The 21406-nt window shown below is 48.8% G+C and overlaps 1 protein-coding gene across 1 annotated transcript; it reads right to left on the bottom strand.

The window, feature by feature from the left end:
• Positions 1 to 585: 585 nt before the first annotated feature.
• Positions 586 to 5770, bottom strand: LOC144100178 (uncharacterized). Its single transcript, XM_077633199.1, has 2 exons — positions 5606 to 5770; positions 586 to 1000 (listed from the first exon to the last, which is right to left on the bottom strand). The coding sequence occupies exons 1-2, from the start codon at positions 5716 to 5718 to the stop codon at positions 655 to 657; spliced, it is 459 nt and encodes a 152-aa protein (XP_077489325.1). The 5' UTR covers positions 5719 to 5770; the 3' UTR covers positions 586 to 654.
• Positions 5771 to 21406: the final 15636 nt, after the last annotated feature.

The raw sequence follows: 21406 nt of genomic DNA, 5'->3' as shown, positions 1-21406 counted from the left end.
TGCAAATAAATTTTACAAACGTTTGTTTTTGCAACTAAAAAAATATGTAAGGACATTAAACTAAAATTTCGTATCCTGAGTCACTTCATATGGCAATTCATCAGTTAATCGCAGATTGGTAAGGTATTACTCAATACGTTTAGTCCCCAACTCTTCCGAATGCAGATTTCTGAATACCTCGTGTAAACACATGATGCATAACAAAACTAATAACTATCAGTAACGCTTTAAAAGAGGCGGGTTGTTTCTTTGAAAATCATTGAAGCTGACCGCGGGAGGGTTGTGCTGTTGAGGCGGTGTTAGCCCTTTAAGCATATGGCGTATGCTTGCCGAGTTGTTTGGATATGCAGTACGGACCGACATCATGTGTATAGGAAATAGAAGCTGGTTGAGTGCGCTCTGTGCTAGACATTGAGAGGGAGCTTATGTAAACCCGCTGCGGTCGCTCAGTGGGTAGGGCGATCGGCTACTGAGCGAAAGTCTCCGGGTTCGAACCTGACCGCGGTGGCAGCGTTTCGATGGAGGCGAAACGCAAAAAGGCGCCCTATTGCTGTGCGATGTCAGTGCACGTTAAAGATCCCCAGGTGGTAGAAATTATTACGGAGCCCTGCACTGCGCCACCTCTTTCTTACTTTCTAACACTCCTAATATCGGTTACTCCACGCTCTCGAGTTCAATGGATTCAATTTCGAGAGACTGCATTCCAAGATACTCGATTCGCGGAGACATCGTTTCTGGCGGCTGCATTTCTAGGGTCGCATCTCCTACGCGCTTTATGTATCCGGACTTCGTTCCGGAGCCCTCCACTTTTTCAGAGTCGCACTCAGTGGCGGTGACCTCCAAATGCACGATGGTAGGGGCTTGACGAGTCGCCGTCCTGGCTGCCATTCCAATGCACCTTTTCGTGGCAAAGTGGCGCCTCTTGTGTTTGGAGCACTTGAGAACTTTTTTGCATCTCGGGCAAGCATAGGGCTTCTCTCCCGTGGGCACCCGCATGTGCCTGTAGAATGGGTTGGGGGAGGGAGGATATAGCCTGTCAGCTGCGCCAAACAAACAAACAAACAAACAAACAAACAAACAAACAAACAAACAAACAAACAAACAAACAAAAATAACGAACAGACAGAGAGACAGACAGGCAGACAAATAAACGAACAAACAAGCAGCGAAAATTCATTCCTCCGCTGTCTAGGCAAACGGCTGCGACGCGGCTGTCTGCTTGCCCATTCATGAGTTACGTCACGGGGCCATTTTGGCGCCCAGCGCGCAGCTTCAGTAAGGCAGGTAGGATTAAGAGGAGATTTAGGGATATGACACCCTCCGTAGCCTTCCACTGTGCTGCGCGGATGGCAAAATGGCCCGCATTGTGACTTGAGCGCTTACACCTATCGGTTTTGCTTGATAGTGTTATTTCCCTCTCATGATCCGAACTCGAAGAATAAGAATGGGGTGAAGCGCATATGGCAGTTTGTCTCAGGTCACGAATGGCAGTTTACCAATATTCCCCAAGAGGAAAGTATGCAGCAGCTGTACCTTACTGGTACTCACCTGCGGGGCAGAAACGTGGAGGCTAACGAAAAGGGTTCAAGTCAAATTAAGGACAACGCAGCGAGTTACGGAAAGAATAATGATAGGTGTAACGTTAACAGACCGTAATCGGGCAGAGTGGGTGGGGGACCAAACGCGGGTTAATGACATCTTAGTCGAAATCAAGATGATCAGCTGTCACTACCTGCCCTAAGTAGACGTATTCCTTTACCACTTCCAGCCCCTCGCTGGCGATTGCCCTCGACTATAGGGCATCCCTATTAATCAAACCCCTTCACAAAAACAACATGCACCCTATACGCCACGAGGGTAGAAGACAAGCGCGAGCCAAAGCCCTACATAATAAACACGGGCAGTGCGCCAGAACAATTTGTGTAGATGTGGCAGAATACAAAAACAGGAATGCCTTTGCAATTGTGGCTGTGATCGAAAACGGTGTCCACATCGCCTCGGCAACAATCAAAACCAAATCCACTGACACGACAGACGAAGCAGCTATAGCGCCCTCGCCCTAGCCCACACCGAAGAGAGCACTATCAGCTGCTCTAGAATGGCTGTCTATAATTTCGCAAAAGGTCGAGTTACAAACAGCTCCCTTAAAATCCTTAACGCCGCCAAATTGTCATCAAATTTCTCCGAAATGACATGGGCCCCAGCCCATTCGGGGAATCCGGGGAACGAGGCAGCCCATAATAAAGCCCGAGGATTCGTCGACCAGGCAGTGGATGAGTCTGGCTCCCTGAATTTCACGAATGACGCCATGATCACATATCATGATCTCACCAATAATTTTAAACTAGAGAGGAGAACGTTTCCCCTCCGGTCAAAATTCAGCCTGACTAAAGAACAAGATGTTACGTGACGTCGTCTACAGACGAGATCGATACGCACCCCATCACTCCTCGCGCACATTTATCCTAATCAATACAACACGAACTGTAAACAGTGCGGCCAACGAGCTAACTACGATCATATCCTATAGGCTTGCAAAATGGAGCCACCTCCGTGTCACCCAGATACCGATCCTTATCTCGAGCGGTGGGAGGCTGTGCTGGCTAGCTCTGTCCGCAGAACGCAAGTTCTGGCGGTGGAGTGGGCTGACAAAGTCGTCGAGGGCTATATGCTCTCGACCACTTAACGCGACCTCTTAGCATTAAGCTCTTTCCGACGAATAAAATGTTTTAAAATAAATAAATAAATAAATAAATAAATAAATAAATAAATAAATAAATCAAAGATATTTAGAAGTCAATTTTAAATCAGCGCTCATATTCAACTTCATTTTAAGCCATTTTTATTGTTCAATACCTTTTTAAATTGATATTTGATAGGCGCATCCTTTGCTTCCGCTATCAACATCAACATAAGCCAATTATAGGGGGTCACTTGGTGAGCCTCCGCGGTGGTTCAATGGCTATGGTGCTCGGCTGCTGACCTGAAAGTCGCAGGCTCGATCCCAGCCACGACGGTCGCATTTCGACGGAGGCGAGATGCCTGGCGGCCGTATACTGTGTGATATCAGTGAACCACCTAGTGGAAATAGTGACACTATCCGAAAGAGCGAAAAAATGGAAATAAAAATTGATTTTTGGGGAAAGGAAATGGCGCGGCATCTGTCTCACATATCGGCAGACACGTGAACCGCGCCGCAAGGGAAGGGATAAAGGAGGGAATGAAATAAGAAAGGAAGAGGTGCCGTAGTGGAGTGCTCCGGAAAAATGTCGACCACCTCGGGATCTTTAAGGTGCACTGACATCGCACAGCACAGTGGCGCCTTAGCGTTTTGCCTCCATAACAACGCAGCAGCCGCGGTCGGGGTCGAACCCGGGAACTCCGGATCAGTAGCCGAGAGCGCTAACCACTGAGTCACCGCGGTGGGTCGAAAGAATGATATGAAATCAATTTTTCCTAGAACAAACATCGAACGGTCTTACTTCAAATGTCTCTATAAATCACCTGAATACTCTGAACTGTTTCAGCTGGGTTTTATAGGCATGCAATTGATTTGATGGTTTGAAGAATTCAGGGCAGGGGATGCATCACTCAGCTGCTGATCCGTAGTACACGGGTCGAACCCGACCGCGGCGGCAGTGTTTCGATGCAGGCTAAACGCTAAACCTCTTGGTCTAGCCACTGCATGTGGCTAAGCCGAGCACGCGCCTGGCTGCGCGATCACGTGATGCACGCTGTACGTGTCGCGCGAGCTCGTTCTGGGCCTGGGCCAGCGTTCGCCTGCCCGGGCAATAAACCGGTCGCTTGTCCGGCTTTCCTCAACTCAACATGGTGTCAGAAGTAACGCAATTCCCACAGGAAGCCCAACCAGGGCTGCGTCCTCTCGAATAGCAATCGACGGTGGCACACGTCACTGCAGCGTCTACGGCCTGGACCACGCGGCCGGTACATGGCGTCCTTCGTCATTCAACCGCCCGAGGGTTTCTGCTTCACGACTCCTGCCTACTGGCCGAACTGGAGGAAGTGGTTCGAGTGTTTCTGCCTGGCTTCCGATCTCTGCGACAAATCAGGGTCACACCAGGTCGACACGCTCGTTTACTTAGTGGGCGACCAGGCCGAGGATGTCTTCGCAACCTTCAAACTCTCCGGTGAGAATGCTCAGAACTTAGAAGTCGTCATAAAGCAGTTCGACAGCTACTTCATACCGCGGCGCAACGTCCTTTTTGAACGGGAACGCTTCAACACGAGGGTCCAAACGACGGCGAATCCCTGGAAGGCCGTAACTGCACTTTACACGCTTTCCAACAATTATGAGTACGAAAGGAACTGGTTCGAGACAGACCGGTCGTCAGAATTCAAGACCAGAGATTGTCAGCGAGACCAACTTAACGTGATCTTACTCTTCAGAAAGCGCTTGAGAGTATCAGGCAGGCCCAAAGCGTTCGTCAGCAGGAAGCGGAACTTCACCCCGACACGCTGTCCGTCCACAAAGTTGCATCAGGCAGACAGTAAGTCAGGCATACCACTTCTGACACCATGTTGAGTTGAGCAAAGCAGGACCAGCGACCGGTTTATTGCCCGGGTAGGCGAACGCTGGCCCAGGCCCCGAGGTAGCCTACGTGGACACGGCAGCGTACTCGTCGGGCTCCCGCATGGTTCTCGCCGTCGCTAATTTTCAGGCCCGACTAATCGCATCAGGATCCGTCACCACAGACTCATCGGAAATTGCAGAGGAAGCGGCCATTGCACTCGCTCTTGCCTCCACCTCTGCCACCAAAATTATCTCCGACTCAAAATCCGCCCTATCCAATTTCGCCAAAGGTCTGATATCCCGCACAACGGCTCGGCTTCCACGCTTCTGGCACCCCACCCACCCCGTAACCCTTACCTGGACCCCCGCACACGCAGGCCTCGAGGGTAACGAGGAGGTCCACTCCCTCTCCCGAGGTCTCACTTTCCGGGCCGGAGTTGGACCTCCTCCGCCATCCCGAGAGCGCCTGCTTACGTTCAAAGATATTCTTGCCTACTACCGAGATACCCGGCGCGTTTACGCACCGCCGGCTCCCTCCCTAACCTTAATCCAGGCCTTCCATTGGCGCCGACTCCAGACCCGAACTGCGAACTGCTCCCTACCCTATTCTCCTTCATGCCCGCTACCCCGATCAATTCCTTTCTTCCTGTAAGCTCTGCGGGAAACCGGGAGACTTCCTTCATGTCCTCCTCACATGTCCTGCCTTCCCACACCCTCCATCCCCCACCACGGCGGAGTCATACTGGGACGCTCTCCTGGCCAGCTCCGCTGCTGCTGACCAGTGCCGGATAATTACCGACGCTCTGAAGTGGATAGCCCTCCAAGGGCTGTCCTTTGCCCTGTAAGGGCAGCCCCCTAAGGGTTGCCTCGTGCCATTTTAGGGGCTTTTCCCCCCACGGTATTTGGCAATAAATGTTTCCACCACCACCAGGCCCAGAACGAGCTCGCGCGACACGCACAGCGTGCATCATGTGATCGCACAGTCAGGCGCGTTCTAGGCCTAGCCACATGCAGCGGCTAGGCTACTGCCAACGACTACGACCACGCAAACAATGCGAAAAGTCAGTCAGATACCTCTTTTTCTCGGGTGAGGCGGCTCGGTTTCCCGCTGCCTTCGGCGGCGGGACCACGTCCAGCACCACCGGATCTTGTTCTTGACAGCCAGTCGCCGTGGTCTCCATGCTCATGCCTTTTGAAGTTGTTGCGGCTTTGCTGGGATAGATGTCGAGAGGAGTAGCATCGCCGCTATCAAACACGATGATGACCTCAGGCTTAAACATGGCGTCTTTTCTAGCAGCGCCGCCACGTCGCGAACAGTGGAAACAAAAATGAAAATTGGTTTTTGGAGAAAGGAAATGGTGCAGCATCTGTCTCACATATCGGCGTACACCTGGGGGTGGTAGTGGTTTTATTAAAAATAATATTAAAAAGGAAGGAAAAGATTTTTGCTAGCCCCGGCATCTGCCATCGACACTGAAGCACCTGAGCTGGGGCAGCGGGAATAAAGAACAGCAGGCAGAATGAAGAAATGAAATGAAAGAGGTGAGGGAACAGGAATAAAGGATAGGGGGAGAAGTAATATGTACAAACTATTTACACAATAAGAAATGTGTCCAGGTTGTGCGCGTGATTAGTTCATTTTAGAGGAATTAAATCACACACGCGCACAGCACTGTGTTGGTTACAACTGGAGTGGGGCGTCCAGTTATTAATCGTTCAAGGTAGAACTCGCGGAGCGTTCGGTCACTGCGTGTAACTACCTGACGGAGAACAGACGGGACGTCAAGCCCGTGTGTTCGAGGAATGCACAGAGGCTCACCAAAGTTCGCTCACGAGTGCGCGCGCTGCCCTGCGGCCACAATAGCGTCTTGATGGAGTCTGGTAGTATGCCCTGCGCCCTATAGGCCGCGAGCATATCGCGACGAGCATCGGCGAACGCGGAACAGCGAAGGAGCAGGTGTTCTAGTGTTTCCACTGCACCGCATCCGTCACACACATCACTCGTCGCGATTCCGTGACGCACCCGTCGTTCCCCGGGCCATACGCAGCCAATGCGCGCGCGGAGGATCATTGCACGTTGTGACCGTGTAAGTGCGCGACAGCCGGTGACACTGTCGATGCTCTCACCTGAACCGCGCCGTAAGGGAAGGAATAAAGGAGGAAGTGAAACAAGAAAGGAAGACAGAAGTGCCGTAGTGGAGGGCTCCGGAATAATTTCGACCACCTGGAGATCTTTAACGTGCACTGACATCGCACAGCACACGGGTACCTTAGTGGTCCGCCTCCATCGAAACGCAGTCGCCGCGTTCGGGTTCGAACCCGGGAACTCCGGATCAGTAGCCGGTGATGATGATGACGGATTTTTATGGCGCAAGGGCATCTATGGCCAAAGAGCGCCATGACACAAGGTATTTTATTTTTCTCAAGGTGGAGTCAAAGACCCATTTTCAAAGCATTTCACCCTAAATAAGCCGAGCACCAGACCAGGGTAAAGCTTGTACCCATTGCATCACCGGTAGTCGAGCGCAGTAACCACCGAGCCACCGCGGCGGGGTATCGCGAACAGTAGACGATCTTTTTCTATCGAGAGAACTAATCCGGGTGTCCACCTAGATCTGAGACAGTTACTGCGTCATTTCCTTTCCTCAGGAACCAATTTTCATTTTCAATTTTCAGCTAATTTCTTCATCTTTGACATCCTCTAAAGGCAGGTAATCTTGGGTCGTTGCTTGAATAATAATAATAATAATAATAATAATAATAATAATAATAATAATAATAATAATAATAATAATAATAATAATAATAATAATAATATAATAATAATAATAATAATAATAATAGTAATAATAATAATAATAATAATAATAATAATAATAGCAAATTTGTTTTGAGGAAAGGAAATTGCGCAGAAACTGTCTCGCATATCTAGGTGGACACCTGAATCGCGCCGTAAGGGAAGGGATAAAGGAAAGAGTGAAATAAGAAAGGAAGAAAGAGGTGCCGTAGTAGGGGTTCTTCGCAATAATTTGGACTACCCGCGGATCTTTCACACGCATTGACTTCGCAGAGCACACGGGCGCCTTTTGCGTTCCGCTCCCATTGAAACCCTGCCGCTGCGGCCGGCTAGGAATCCGGGTACACCGGCTCAGTAGCCGACCGCACTAACTGAACCAAACTGGGTTAATGTGTATCTTATGCTTGCCAGAAGGAAATGGAGTGAAATGCATAAACTAGGTCAAATTTGATCCCATGCGCCCCAAAATGCTAGCACAATTTCGAAACAGCCTATCACAGTTTGCACTGTAACCGATAGAGGAGCATAACACTGTCCGCTTACGGATTCGTGCGGCGCCAAGAAATGCACTCGAAGGCTAATACTCTTTTAAAAATAAAGCTGTGGAAAGTGACGGCCTGCTTCTTAACTGCTGTTCGAAACCTCCCCTACATCGCAGCAAATCGGACACCGTAAAGGATTGGTCCCCGAATGACTTATGAATCGTTCGCGCTCACAGGCATTGAGCATTGATCTGGATTACATTCCTTCAATGTTATGGCTGAAGACGCAGCCGAAGCATGCGCACAGACATTGCGTTTATCAGGCGTATCAATCTCCTTCGTGGCCGCGCCGGAGAAGAGAAAGCCTAACCGCCAGGACTGCTCGGCTATCCGACTTGTCCGGGCAGATTGCAAAACCCAGGATGCGAGCTATAAAAAGGACGTAAGAGATCCGACGTTCATTCCTTCTTCCATGAAGTACAGCCTTAGTCGAACGTAGAGATCCCACTAAGTTCGGATCTAAATCATGCAGCGAGGCCCTTGTAGTATAGAAGTCCTGACGTTCAGAGCGGTGGGGACGAGAGTCACGCTATATTTCAAGAGATTTGGGATGATAGTGACGTGTGACAGGACAAAAAGCATAGCCTAGAGTCAAAACCTTTCGGCTCTGTACTGCTGACGAAGGCTGTGCAGCAACCCTAGAATGACCTTGACGCCAGCGCTACCGCGACTCTCTACGAAGCGGCGTGAGAGAAGTAAAAACTGAATTGTTTTCAAAATTCAATAAAAAAACATTTTGAAGCTGCACAGAAAAACTTGGGAGACGCTTAAGCTCCGCCTTAAGAGTGAAACGCGGTAGCGTTACATCGTGGTCGAGCACCCGCTGATTTAGATGGCGCATCAGCGTTCAGGGAAGGCGCTAACTCAGAATATATGCGCGCGATCTGCAGGGCCAGCGCCGTCCGTGATGAAGGGGGGTTTCAGTGGGTGATAGAGGATGACGCTGCGACTCTACGCCAAGCACGGAGTAATTTTACTGGAAACGCATAACACTCGCTTAATTCTGACGTCTGTAATTTGCGTGCTCATAATTACTCATGCATGCCTGAGTATCTATCTATGATCTCGAAGTTTCCAAGAAACCCGTGCATTCACTAGACGCGTCTTCATGTTCAAGCGTCGAGCCGCCGTAGCGGAGGGGATTAAAGAAAAAAAAAAGCCGTCGTCGCGGAGTGGAAGCCTCCCCGTCTCGCCGCCAAAGGACCTGGTTCGATTCCCAGCTTGAACGAACCCGACCGCGGCGGCCGGGTTTCGATGGGTCGCAAAGGCACCCGTGGGCTGTGTAATGTCTGTGTGCACGTTAAAGGTTTGCAGGTGATCGAAATTATTGACGCGACAGCGTTAAGGAGCTCGTGTCGCAGAAAAGTCGGCGTCGGCGGCGTTGGCCGTCCGCGAAAAATCCTCCTCCTCGCACTCCTCCGCCTCCTCCTTTTCCTTGCCTTGCGGCGCAGTACGGGTGTGCATCGAGAATTGTAACAGGCGTCATTTCCTTTCCTTAAAACAAATTTACATTTCATTTTCCTTCCCTTACGGTCCGGTACGGGTGTCCACCGAGATATGTGAGACAGGCATCCTTTCCTTAAATTGTCCAACGGGACACGCGTCGCGCAGAACGGGCGATGGCGTTCCGTGCACCCCACGGCAACGCTTCAACACGCTGTCGCATCTGACTCTCAAAGACGAAGCTTAAGCGTTCTCCAAATTTTTCCGAAACCGTCCACTACATCTTTTTCTTCCCTCCTTTATTCCTTCCCTCACGGAGCGATTCAAGTGTCCGCCAATATGCGAGACAAATAATGTGCCATTTCCTTTCCCCATAAACCAATGTTACCAATTATCTGTTTCGGTGGAGGCGGGGCGCGGGGCGCCGGTTTGCTGTGCGATGTCGGCGCGCGTTGGGGGTCCCCAGGTGGTCGGGGCTTTTCCGGGGCCCTCCACTGCGGCGCCTCTTTCTTCATTCTATAGTGCCTCCTTTATCCCTTCCCTTGCGGCGCGGTACGTTTGGGTTTCCGCCGATATGTGGCAGATGCTGCGCCATTTCTTTTCCCCAAAAAACCGATTAGCGAGCGCACGGCTCGGGGTGAATCGGCGCAACAGCATTAAATAGAACAAGTTTAAGAGTAAGGAGATTGTTTTTCAAATCTCTGGCAATAAGAATTGTCTATCTGAGCAAACAGTATTGTTCAGTGCCTGAAGCGCAGCATCTTTGTGGATGCGCATAAGTCTTCCTTTGGAAACTTATCAGTACAGGGGCTAGAAATTGCAGCTGGTTCTGCGCACCTCCATGCGCTCAGTACAAGAGCTTGCAGTTGGAAAGTATCGCCGCTCGACTTATTCAGCGCTGCAGAAGTGCTCTTCGGGATCATTCTGTGAATGAGTATGTTATCCCGTTTTATCCCGCCTACGAGGAATTCATTTTAGTTACTGAAAGATGCTTATGGTACTTCTTTATGGTGTCTTCGACTGGTCGCTTTAGATCGCTCTAGAGCGCTCTGAAAGGCGACCGCACATTCGGCTGGTCGAAACCGGCCACTCTGACTACATTCGGCTGGTTCTTCCTGAGCGCTCGCCTCCAGCTCGGAGCGCTCTGAGGCGCTCCGAGAAAAAAGTCGGAGCGGCTCCGATATGAGTCCACGTGACAGAGCCACTTCCGCCATTTCGCGAAAGCGGTGCGAGGCCTCGGCGTCCCCTGCGCGTAGGCGGAAGCAAGTGTAGGCTTTTGACGCAGTCGTAGCGTTCTTGCTGTGTTGTGTTTTGTGGGTGCCGCGCTGTGTGAGGCAAAATGTCCAAGAGACGCCGGATAACTACGCTAGGAGCCCGGTCTGTGTTGCTGTCGCATGACAACAGCGATTCCAGCAGCAGCTCAGACGAGGACGACAGTGCTATCCACAAGGCGATGTTCGAAAAATGAGCGTCCCGTGGGACGGAAAGCCGGGGTAGCGACCGATACAGGCTAAGCGGCGACCGCGATGCAAACTGTGTGGCTAAAGATAATCAAGGGACCTTACATGCGGCTACTGTTGACATCAGCAGCGGTGCCGCGTAGTGGTTCCGGAAGTTACGTCCCCCTTCTGCCTCCTGCGCTTCCGCTCTAAAAATTCGCTGACCATTCGGCTTGACTAGTCTCGCTATGCGCTCGGAGCGAGAGCGGCTCCCACTCTGCCAGATCCTAACCGGATCGCGGGAGCGACCAGTCGAAGACACCATTAGTCAGCTCGCCTTACATGCTTAGCGTCATTTCCGACTTGTGAATGTCAATGTATCCAGTAACCTTTGCATTCGCCAGCTGAAAGTGGTAAGGTGAGGTCCTTTTCGCGCTAGATGGCCTTCAGCCCATGGCTGATGGCGACCTCGCTGGCTCGCTTCATTGTCCGGAGTTTGTGCCTCCAGGTTAGAGATGCGCAGCATGGCCTCCCACTGCTCGGAAGTTAGGAGCTGAAATAGGTTCGGGGGGAAGGCGGATCCTCTGCACAGTTACACAGGATGTGGTCTAGTGTGGCTCTGTGGCCGCACTTGTTACACTGGGGGAGCATTGCCCGGGGTACATGAGCGAAAGTACCGCCGGTCGGTGGGGTGCGAATGGGTTTCCAAGCAACGCCAGGTGATCTGGTTCTTTAATAATAATAATAATTGGTTTTGGGGGAAAGGAAATGGCGCAGTATCTGTCTCATACATCGTTGGACACCTGAACCGCGCCGTAAGGGAACGGGTAAGGGAGGGAATGAAAGAAGAAAGGAAGGAAGAGGTGCCGTAGTGGAGGGCTCCGGAATAATTTCGACCACCTGGGGATCTTTAACGTGCACTGACATCGCACAGCACACGGGCGCCTAAGCGTTTTTCCTCCATAAAAACGCAGCCGCCGCGGTCGGGTTCGAACCCGGGTCTGGTTCTTTGCGTGAGCGATTTTTGGGGTGGAGGAAAGGTGTGTCTTTCGAGGCGAAAGTTGTGTGTTATGTCCTGAAACGACTTCAGGCCATCCTGCGAGAAACTCGGCTCAGAGGAACCCACTGCCCGGCCTACGAAACCTCGGGCGTAATCGTGGACTGCCTCATTCCCCGGGTTGCTTAAGTGGGCCGGAACCCATAACAGCTCGAGCTCCCTTGCGGAAGCTGGTGGATGCTTCGGAGGATTTGGATGGAGATGGCGGAGATGCGAATACAACATAGGCGAATGAAATTTTTTCTAATCACCATCTTCTCCCTAGGGAACACCCTGACTGTGTTTGTATGGTTGTACAAATTCTCTTCATGTGGACGGCGCGCTATGTTCACCTGATCGAGGCGTTTTATGTTCAGAAGCAACAGGTTGGTTACGAGGTAGGCTGTAGTTAGAGCAATGCGGCAGTAGCCGCCGGGATTCGCTCATGCGATCTTGGATTCAGTAGACGAATGACATGTAGGACGTTCAGCTCGGTTACTGAAGAGCCGCTGAGCCACAGCGGCAGGTGCTTATGTTTAAATCAACACCGTGCTAAAACCACTGGGGATAAAAACAAAATTGTGCTCCAATTATTGTGTAAATAGTTTGTATATATTACTTCTACCCCTATCCTCTCTTCCTGTCCCCTCACCTCTTTCATTTCATTTATCCATTCTGCCTGCTATCCTTTATTTCCGCTGCCCCGGCTCAGGTGCTTCAGTATCGTTGGCAGATGCCGGGGCTAGCAAAAATCTTTTCCTTCCTTTTTACTATTACTTTAATAAAAAAACCACTACCACCTCTAATTATACGAGACCCGCCGCGGTGGTTCAGTGGTTAGGGCGCTCGGCTACTGATCCGGAGTTCCCGGGTTCGAACCCGACCGCGGCGGCTGCGTTTTGGAGCGAAAAGCTTCACTAGGCTCGTCAACACCGGGATTCGCGTGAGCCACACCACAGATTTGCCACAGCTGCGCTTGCGCGAAACCGACTGACGTCACGCGGAGCGCAGGTGGTCGCAGCTGCCGCAGCCGTCGTAGCCACCGCGCGCTGCCTCCGTCGTCTGACCTTTAGCCATGGAAGGAGGAGAAGACTCAGAAGTGGTAGCGTCGGAGTTGGAGATTTTAATAACCTTGTATAACGATTCTACAAGCTTTGTATACCTGAGACAAATTTTGGAAAAGCTAGAAAGGTATACCCAAATTGGAACCCTATGTATGAAACCTTAAGCTAAACCATGAGCATCGCCACGAAGCTTTTCGCTTCGAGATATCCAGGCTTAACACTTTAGCTGAGCCTCAGCCCAACTTTTTTTATGGAGGAAAAACACTAAGGCGCCCGTGTGCTGTGCGTTTTCAGTGCACGTTAAAGATCCCCAGGTGGTCGAAATTATTCCGGAGCCCTCCACTGCGGCACCTCTTTCTTCCTTTCTTCTTTAACTCCCTCCTTTATCTCTTTCCTTACGGCGTGGTTCAGGTGTACAACGATATATGAGACAGATACTGCGCCATTTACTTGCTCTAAAAACCAAGTATTATTATTATTATTATTATTATTATTATTATTATTATTATTATTATTATTATTATTATTATTATTAATAATAATAATAATATTATTATTATTAATTATACGAAGCCGTCCACCACAGCACTTTCTTTCTCTCAGTCCCTCGTTTATCGCTTTCTTAACGGCGCGGTTCTGGTGACCGCCGAGATGTGAGACAATAGTTGTAAAGTCTGCTAGAGAGAGCATCAGTAAATATGAGAGGTGGTGAAAGGGTGGTAGTGAGTTGGGTGCTGTAGGGAGATACTGCGCCATTTCCTTTCCCCCAAAACCAATTTCAAATTCGTGCCTGGCACAGCACTCTACCCGCCGCGGTGGCTCAGTGGTTACGGCGCTCGTCTACTGATCCGGATATCTCGGGTTCGAACCCGACCGCGGCGGCTGCGTTTTTATGGAGGAAAAACGCTAAGGCGCCCATGTGCTGTGCGATGTCAGGGCACGTTAAAGATCCCCAGCTGGTCGAAATTATTCCGGAGCCCTCCACTACGGCACCTCTTTCTTCTTTCATTCCCTCCTTTATCCCTTCCCTTACGATGCGGTTCAGGCGTCCAACGATATATGAAACAGATACTGCGCCATTTCCTTTCCCCCAAAAAACAATTAAAAAAAATAAAAAAAACAATTAAAAAAAATAATCAGCACTCTACTGTGCATGCACCGCGCACCAGGTGCAAGAAATATTCGGGGGCTGCGTAAAAACACAGGGAACCCACATTCTATCATTAAAAAAAACCGGTGTAAAATTGGAAATGAAAATTGGTTTTTTGGGAAAGGAAATGGAACAGTCTCTGTCTCTCATATCGTTTGACACCTGAACCGCGGCGTCAGGGAAGGTAAGGATAAAGTAGGGACTGAGAGAAGATAGGAAAAAAGAGATGCCGTAATGGAGGGCTCCGGAATAATTTCGACCACCTGGGGATCTTTAACGTGCACTGACATCGCACAGCACACGGGTGCCTAAGCGTTTCACCTCCATCGAAACGCAGCCGCCGCGGTCGGGTTCGAACCCGGGAACTCCGGATGAGTAGCTGAGCGCCTTAACCACTGAGCCACCACGGCGGGGTGCCAGGCACGGCGAAACTGTCTTTACATGGCGTAGTGAAGCTAGCGCTTCAAAATCCCATTTACATTCCGCTTTAAGTGCAGAAGACATGCTACGTGCACCTGCACAGTCGTCGACATACCTGTCTAGAGCGCTCGAGTGGCTCACCGTTTAGTATAGATTTGCGTCATTTACGAGTAGCCTGGGGCTCTTAACCAGGCCTTATTGTGCATGCGCGTTCTATTGAGAGTGACCACATCCTCACGTCTTCCGCAGCTTGCCATAAGTGCACTGCAGAGCGTGGCGCTAGTTCAACCAAGGTGTATGGGCGACTGTATCTAAGGAAGGTACGCACAGAGTATGGTGCATTATTACTTGAATATTCAAGGAAAATCTATTGACAGAGTAATGAAGGTCCAAAATGCAGATATAGTATATTTTAAACACACACGTCACAATTTCGATAAGCTTAAACTAATCATTCAGTCAGGCGCATCCAATGCGGGCACGCTAGTGTCGTCTGCGAGCTGAAGAGACAGTAAAGTTTGCTCACGTCAGTGTCCGGTATCTGTGAGCTCTGTGCTCAAAGCATGCTGATGCAGGCGACGAGTAGAAAATGGCAGACGGATGCGGGTAGATTTGCCGAAGTCAGAGCGGTCGCAGCGTTCGATGCGCACATAGATTCTCCACAGTGGATGCAGCTGCTAAGGACACCTTGGGCGCCATTGAGAAGTGCTCAAGCGTCTGGACGTTTGCAGATTTTTCTTGTTGGCTATGATCCGTTTTGTCGCCTTCCTGGCACCGGCTGGTTGAGGTCCAGTTCACTGAGAGTTCTCCTGGTGTCGCGATTAGTTGGGTGGCACCTTCGGGCAGCACGAAGTCCATTCGGAGATGTCGTCTCTGCCGTTGCTTCTCCTTTGGCGAGACGGAGACTGGATGATCTGGTGGCAGTGGTAGAGGCGCTGCCTTCGGCGGCGGGACCACGACCAGCACCATCGGATCTTGATCTTGAAAGGCAGTTGCTGCGATCTCCACGTCCATGCTTTTGAAGTTGTTGCGGCGTTGCTGGGATAGATATCGAGGGGAGAAGCCATCACCGTCTCCAGACATGGCGCCTTTTGCAGGTGCCACGTGCGTGATGATGATGATGTCCTCAGGCTTAATGACACATACCCACGACGAGGTATTGGCCAAGGTGCATTGCGGATACAAACGCACTCATGGACAAGAAGTGGCGTATTTGGATAATTTTGTGTCTTAGACTAGAGATTTTACAAAAAAAGGAAGAAAAAACGGAAAAGAAAAAGCAGTGACTTCGTGAACAATCGACGATCTTCCGTTTCTATAAAGAAAATTAATTTCTTCGTTTATTAGATCCTCTTAAAGGCAGGTATTCTAGTGATGTTTCTGAAGAATACCTCCTAGTAGAATGATTCAGCGCGTCCTTTAAAATGGTAGAATAGTTATTCACTTTTAAAAACTTGTTTTTTTTCTACAGAAAGAAAACTTTGTGTCCGTCCAAGTAACTTCGTCCCATGAGTGTTTAGGAAGGCAATGTCATTAACGAATCGCAAATAGCTAAGGAATTCTCTACAACCTTTCATCTCCAATTTTTCCCTGCCCAGACTTCTCGACAGCATTTTAAACACGCAATGAATAACTATCTGTATCGATCTGCAACACCACTCGATGAGGAGGTTTTTTTTCCTAGATTGCTCTTGTTATAATATGCCAGCCCTATAAGCGCATTGTGTGTGCTTGTCGAGTAGTTTGATATGTACTACATTCGGTGCCTCTCATCATGTGATAAAAACTTAAAAATAAAAATTAGCAGTGGTTAAACTATGCTACACCGAATAGTCAATCGAAAGCTGTTCTTGCTTCTCTATGATGTGGCTGTTTCAACCTTTTGGCTTGACTTGTCCTTGTGGCTGCTATATGTGTGTGTTGACTCGAGTTAAGTCAGATTTGAAGAGTGCCATCGTGTCTAGCACATTCAATTTTGCGTGGACATTGATTTTGGTCCAATTCAATTAAGGTCAAATTTCGGGGGTGCGTGGGAAATATTTTGGAAACGACCGGGGTCTAGTTCGGAGACACCATCGCATTGGCCGTAGTCAACATATGCTTCGGCATCTGACTTCAGGAAGTTGCTATGAGATCACCAAGTCCGAAGGTCACTTCCATGTCATATAAGCACACCGGACTGAAACCAGAGTTTTTTTACATCGAGTACAGCCACCGATATAAAATGTAAGTTGACTGCGCTTCTCGCTAGAGAGTGAGGTGATGTCTACGCGCGTGACCTTCCTGTACAATTTTGGGGCTTTCGTAAAAATCAGTTCGCTATTGCAGTCGATATAAGTCTTCGTCCTTCCTTCTCCCTCGTGTTGTATCGCGCTGTATGTGTGCCTTGCATTATGTACAAAGTATCAGCATGCCTATGAGGTTCGAACCAACACTCGCTTGCTAAAGGTGTGAGCTGTGAATAAATATACTAATACACGCTAACTGGCGCATGCACATTACAAAGGTGATGGATAAGTTTTTCTGGCATCTCAGCTGGATGTGTCGTCCACTAAAATTTTAGGCAGTAACTATTCGAAGAAAATTGCGCCGTTATGCCCCACTGGATGCAGACATTCAAAGAAGTGGTAAGAAAACACATCTGCTTAAGGCAGGTAGTGACCGCAGATCCGGATCACGAGAATGAAATAACTAGAATAATCAGAATAGGGTAGAGCCCAATAGACATGTACTGTAGTCTCATATCATTAATCAGTTCAACAGTATCCCTGAAGAGAAAACTACATAACAGCTGCATCTTATATTTGTTCGCGTATGGGGCAGAAACATGGAGGCTAATGAATAATAAGAAAGGAAGAAAGAGGTGCCGTAGTGGAGGGCTCAGGAATAATTTCGACCAGCTGGGGATCTTTAACGTGCACTGACATCGCACCAATTTAAAATTGATGGCAACGCAGCGAGCTATGTAAGGGAAAACGATAGCCTGGATTCTGGGCAATCGCTTGGGCAAATCGCCTTAAGGATGTACCAACGGAACAAAGGTGTAATTGGCTCAGTGGGTGGTCAGTAGGCCCCGTAACTTGGGAAAGCTCAGCGATCAAAGCCGGGCTGGTCAGTGATGGTATAGTAAACGGGCCGAAAACGGAGGAAACCGTGCCTTAAAAAGACCCGGAGAACGCGATATGTTAAATGCGTATATCATTTGCGACGGCAAGCTTTTGGAGTTTGGAAGTAGTTCTAGATACTATGGCGGAGGTGAATACAGTGAAAGGGTTCCTGCTGCATGCAAGTACTTTGAAGTACGAGCCGATAGCTCCGCTCAGGTCATGTGATATCCACTGAATTTTATTACGTGCGGAGGGTCGGAGTGCAAGAACCTGGCTTTGGGGAGGGAACCCTTGGTTTTCCCCTTTTACGAACCCCTGTCTAGGACGATTGCAAAACCGGAATGTGCTTATTGGTGATGGGAGTGCAGTTGGAGGACGAGGGTGCATATTTAACTACGAGACAGTGCTCGTATTTGTACTTATTGGTGATGGGAGTGCAGTTAGAGGACGAGGGTGCATATTCAACTATGAGCCAGTGCTCGTATTGTGCTTATTGGTGATGGGAGTGTAGTTGGAGGACGAGGGTGCGTATTCAACTATGAGCCAGTGCTCGTATTGTGCTTATTGGTGATGGGAGTGCAGTTGGAGGACAGGGTACATATTCAACTGAGACAATGCTCGTATTGTGCTTATTGGTGATGGGAGTGCAGTTGGAGGACGAGGGTGCATAATCAACTGAGACAGTGCTCGTATTGTGCTTATTGGTGATGGGAGTGCAGTTGGAGGACGAGGGTGCATAATCAACTGAGACAGTGCTCGTATTTGTGATTATTGGGGATGAGAGTGCAGTCGGAGGACGAGGGTGCATATTCAACTATGAGCCAGTGCTCGTATTGTGTTTTTTGGTGATGGGAGTGCAGTTAGAGGACGAGGGTGCATATTCAACTATGAGCCAGTGCTCATATTGTGCTTTTTGGTGATGGGAGTGCAGTTCGAGGACGAAGGTGCAATTCAACTATGAGCCAGTGCTCGTATTGTGCTTTTTGGTGATGGGAGTGCAGTTCGAGGACGAGGGTGCATATCCAACTATGAGACAGTGCTCGTATTTTGCTTATTGGTGATGGGAGTGTAGTTGGAGGACGAGGGTGCATATTCAACTATGAGGCAATGCTCGTATTGTACTTATTGGTGATCGGAGTGCAGTTAGAGGACGAGGGTGCATATTCAACTATGAACCAGTGCTCGTATTGTGCTTATTGGTGATGGGAGTGCAGTTGGAGGACGAGGGTGCATATTCAACTGAGACAGTGCTCATATTGTGATTATTGGGGATGAGAGTGCAGTCGGAGGACGAGGGTGCATATTCAACTATGAGCCAGTGCTCGTATTGTGCTTATTAATGATGGGAGTGCAGTTGGGGGACGAGGGTGCATATTCAACTGAGACAGTGCTCGTATTGTGCTTATTGGTGATGGCAGTGCAGTTGGAGGACGAGGGTGCATATGAAACTATGAGCCAGTGCTCGCCCTGTACGGAGGCCTGAAAATGAGCTCTGATGATTGCGATATTCCACGCTGTTCCCAATACAGCACTCCTGTAAACCCACCTGACAACCGTGATCCCAGCCCGAAAATCCCATCTACGGCTGACAGCAGCGGAAGCCGTAAAAGAAACAAGTTATTTTTGGCAAGGACTGTACACAGCTTTTGGAACACTCGTCGATGTTAAGGTACTGGACACCGAGTTGAACAGTCGCAGTGAATGCGCCGTACTATAAAACAAGCGAGTCAAACTTCTGCCCGTGTCTATGACAATTTATTCTCTTACAAATCTGTACAGAAAGCAAAGTCACAGACAGGGCAAGAGATGTAAAAGAGAACGAAAATGCCCCACAGTCAGCTGGCAGAACAAGCACCGTATCAGGGTTTTCAGAGGAGCTGAAAGCTCTCTATACGCGTGAGTAAAATAAACAAAATGAAGGACCATAACCGGAGTTCATTCGGGGCTTCCCGCATGTCACTGCCACGAAACATGAAAAACGCACATCAAAAAACGATATGCATCTGCATGATTTGAGACAAGTACATACAAGTATGACAGGAGGGCAAAATATTTATACTTCTGTAATTACTAACAAAGAGCAGTTGATGCAAAATGTACGTCCTAAAGTAAATAAACTGAGGAGGATGTAGACCAAGTGAGAAACTGGCAGGGTTGAAAAAACACACTGCTTGGCTAACTTATACACATTACTGGATTTTGCAGCCCGCAGGAATTACAAATCTTAAAATTTTGATAACCAGGTGGATGCATGGCAAAGGTGCACTTCATCGGCAGTGACAAAACATGGGGCCAACCTCGCCTGTCTGGATGCGCACGTGTACTGTGGCGAAGTGTATGAGGTAAAGAAATTAAAGAATCGAAAGAAGCCACAACAAAGGGGCAAAGAAATGTATACACAGGGCAAAGATGAGCTGGGTAGAAAAAGAAAAAAAGGTCAAAAGAGGTGGATGAGCGAGTGAAGGAGAAAAAGAGACTGACAAGGTGTTATGCACTGAATCCATTCACATACGCGTTCAGTCCACGGATAGCCAAGTCAGCCTCGAGGGCCTTGTCAGACCCGTGCTTCAATGCTGCCCTGAAACAAACAAGAACTATAGTCGGATACAACTCAAGAACGTGGCGGCTTTTCCCGTCAAAGGGCACCCTTCTAGTCAATGGCGTCGGGCGATTCTCATGACCCTGCTAGCGTGACAATGCGGGCAGCGGCGCCACAATGGGGAGAGGGGTCTATCCCCAACCATAGGGGGAAGGTCTTATCCCGTTTCGTCTACAGATAATTACACGCCAAACGTCCCGGATGTTGCGCTCAACCATCTCCAATTTGTTCAAAAAAATTCATGGAAACTTATCGTAATGTGCGTAATGAGAGCGTGAAACACTTTTGCCGAAAAAAAAATTGTTCTTGAGGTGAGGGCAGTTTGATTATTTAGAAAAGGCGAGAAACCAGGCACTGCAAAATAATTAATAACAAGTTCATATTTTTAGAAAACACTTCAAAAATGTTTTCATTCACATTTGCACAGATTCTGTCTTTCGATATAATTCGGAGGATATAGCTTTACAGTAGCGCAACATCAGACAAGGACATGAAAGAACACACACGAGCGCTTTCATGCCCTTGTCTGATGTTGCGCTATTTTATACGTTATGCACTACCAACAAGCCCAAACCGCTACCTTGTTGTAGCTCTACAGGGCATAAATTTTTTTAAAAGTCGAAAAAAGGATGAAAATTACCATGTTTTTTTTGTTTTCAATATCAAATTGCTCTCGGAAATTATGAAGTAGCTGTTTTGTTCCACTAGATATCTAGTACCTATAATAAATGTTGCAGGTGATTAAACTGCTTAGACCAAAATTAAAAAAATACCAAAGTTGTAAAAAGTGCATTTTGCGCCAAAAACACTCGTTAATTTTACCCTGAGGTGGTCTAAGTAAAAATACAAACAATAATGTGTTACATAGAACGGTGCCTTTCATTTCTGAAGTTTTCATCGAGTTAATTTGTGTTTAAAGCGAGAAAATAATTTTTGAAGTTGAGCTCTTGGGCCGCAAGTTGCGTCGTCTCTTAACGCCTCCTCACCGCAGAATACGGCACCTGGCATGGCACAACACTTACGGCCAGATAACTTCGTTTGCTGTCGTTCGCTGTCGCGCATATTTAGGGCTGGAGCTAAAGCAGATATCGCGGGACATTCGGCGGATGGTGTGCAATAAACGATATCGTGCTCGCTTTCGAATTTCCAACAGACCCGCTTTGGTGCGGGGCGGCCAAGAGAAGATAAACAAGGCTATTGAACGTGCTGTCTCGCATGGACCACGAGGAGGGATGACCAGTTGGCATGTCAGGCGTATCACAAGTGCTTTATTTGTAT

Source organism: Amblyomma americanum, chromosome 8, assembly GCF_052857255.1.
Source record: "Amblyomma americanum isolate KBUSLIRL-KWMA chromosome 8, ASM5285725v1, whole genome shotgun sequence".
NCBI classification, from domain to species: domain Eukaryota; kingdom Metazoa; phylum Arthropoda; class Arachnida; order Ixodida; family Ixodidae; genus Amblyomma; species Amblyomma americanum.
Note: the sequence above shows the minus strand (reverse complement) of the source record. Positions and strands in the feature narration are given on the sequence as shown.

Excerpts from the sequence above, each read along its gene's own strand:
- LOC144100178 (XM_077633199.1), bottom strand. The coding sequence starts at position 5,718 with ATGAGCATGGAGACCACGGCGACTGGCTGTCAAGAACAAGATCCGGTG. Across the intron at positions 1,001-5,605 it reads GCCTCACCCGAGAAAAAGAG|GCACATGCGGGTGCCCACGG; the intron begins GTATCTGACTGA and ends CCCATTCTACAG.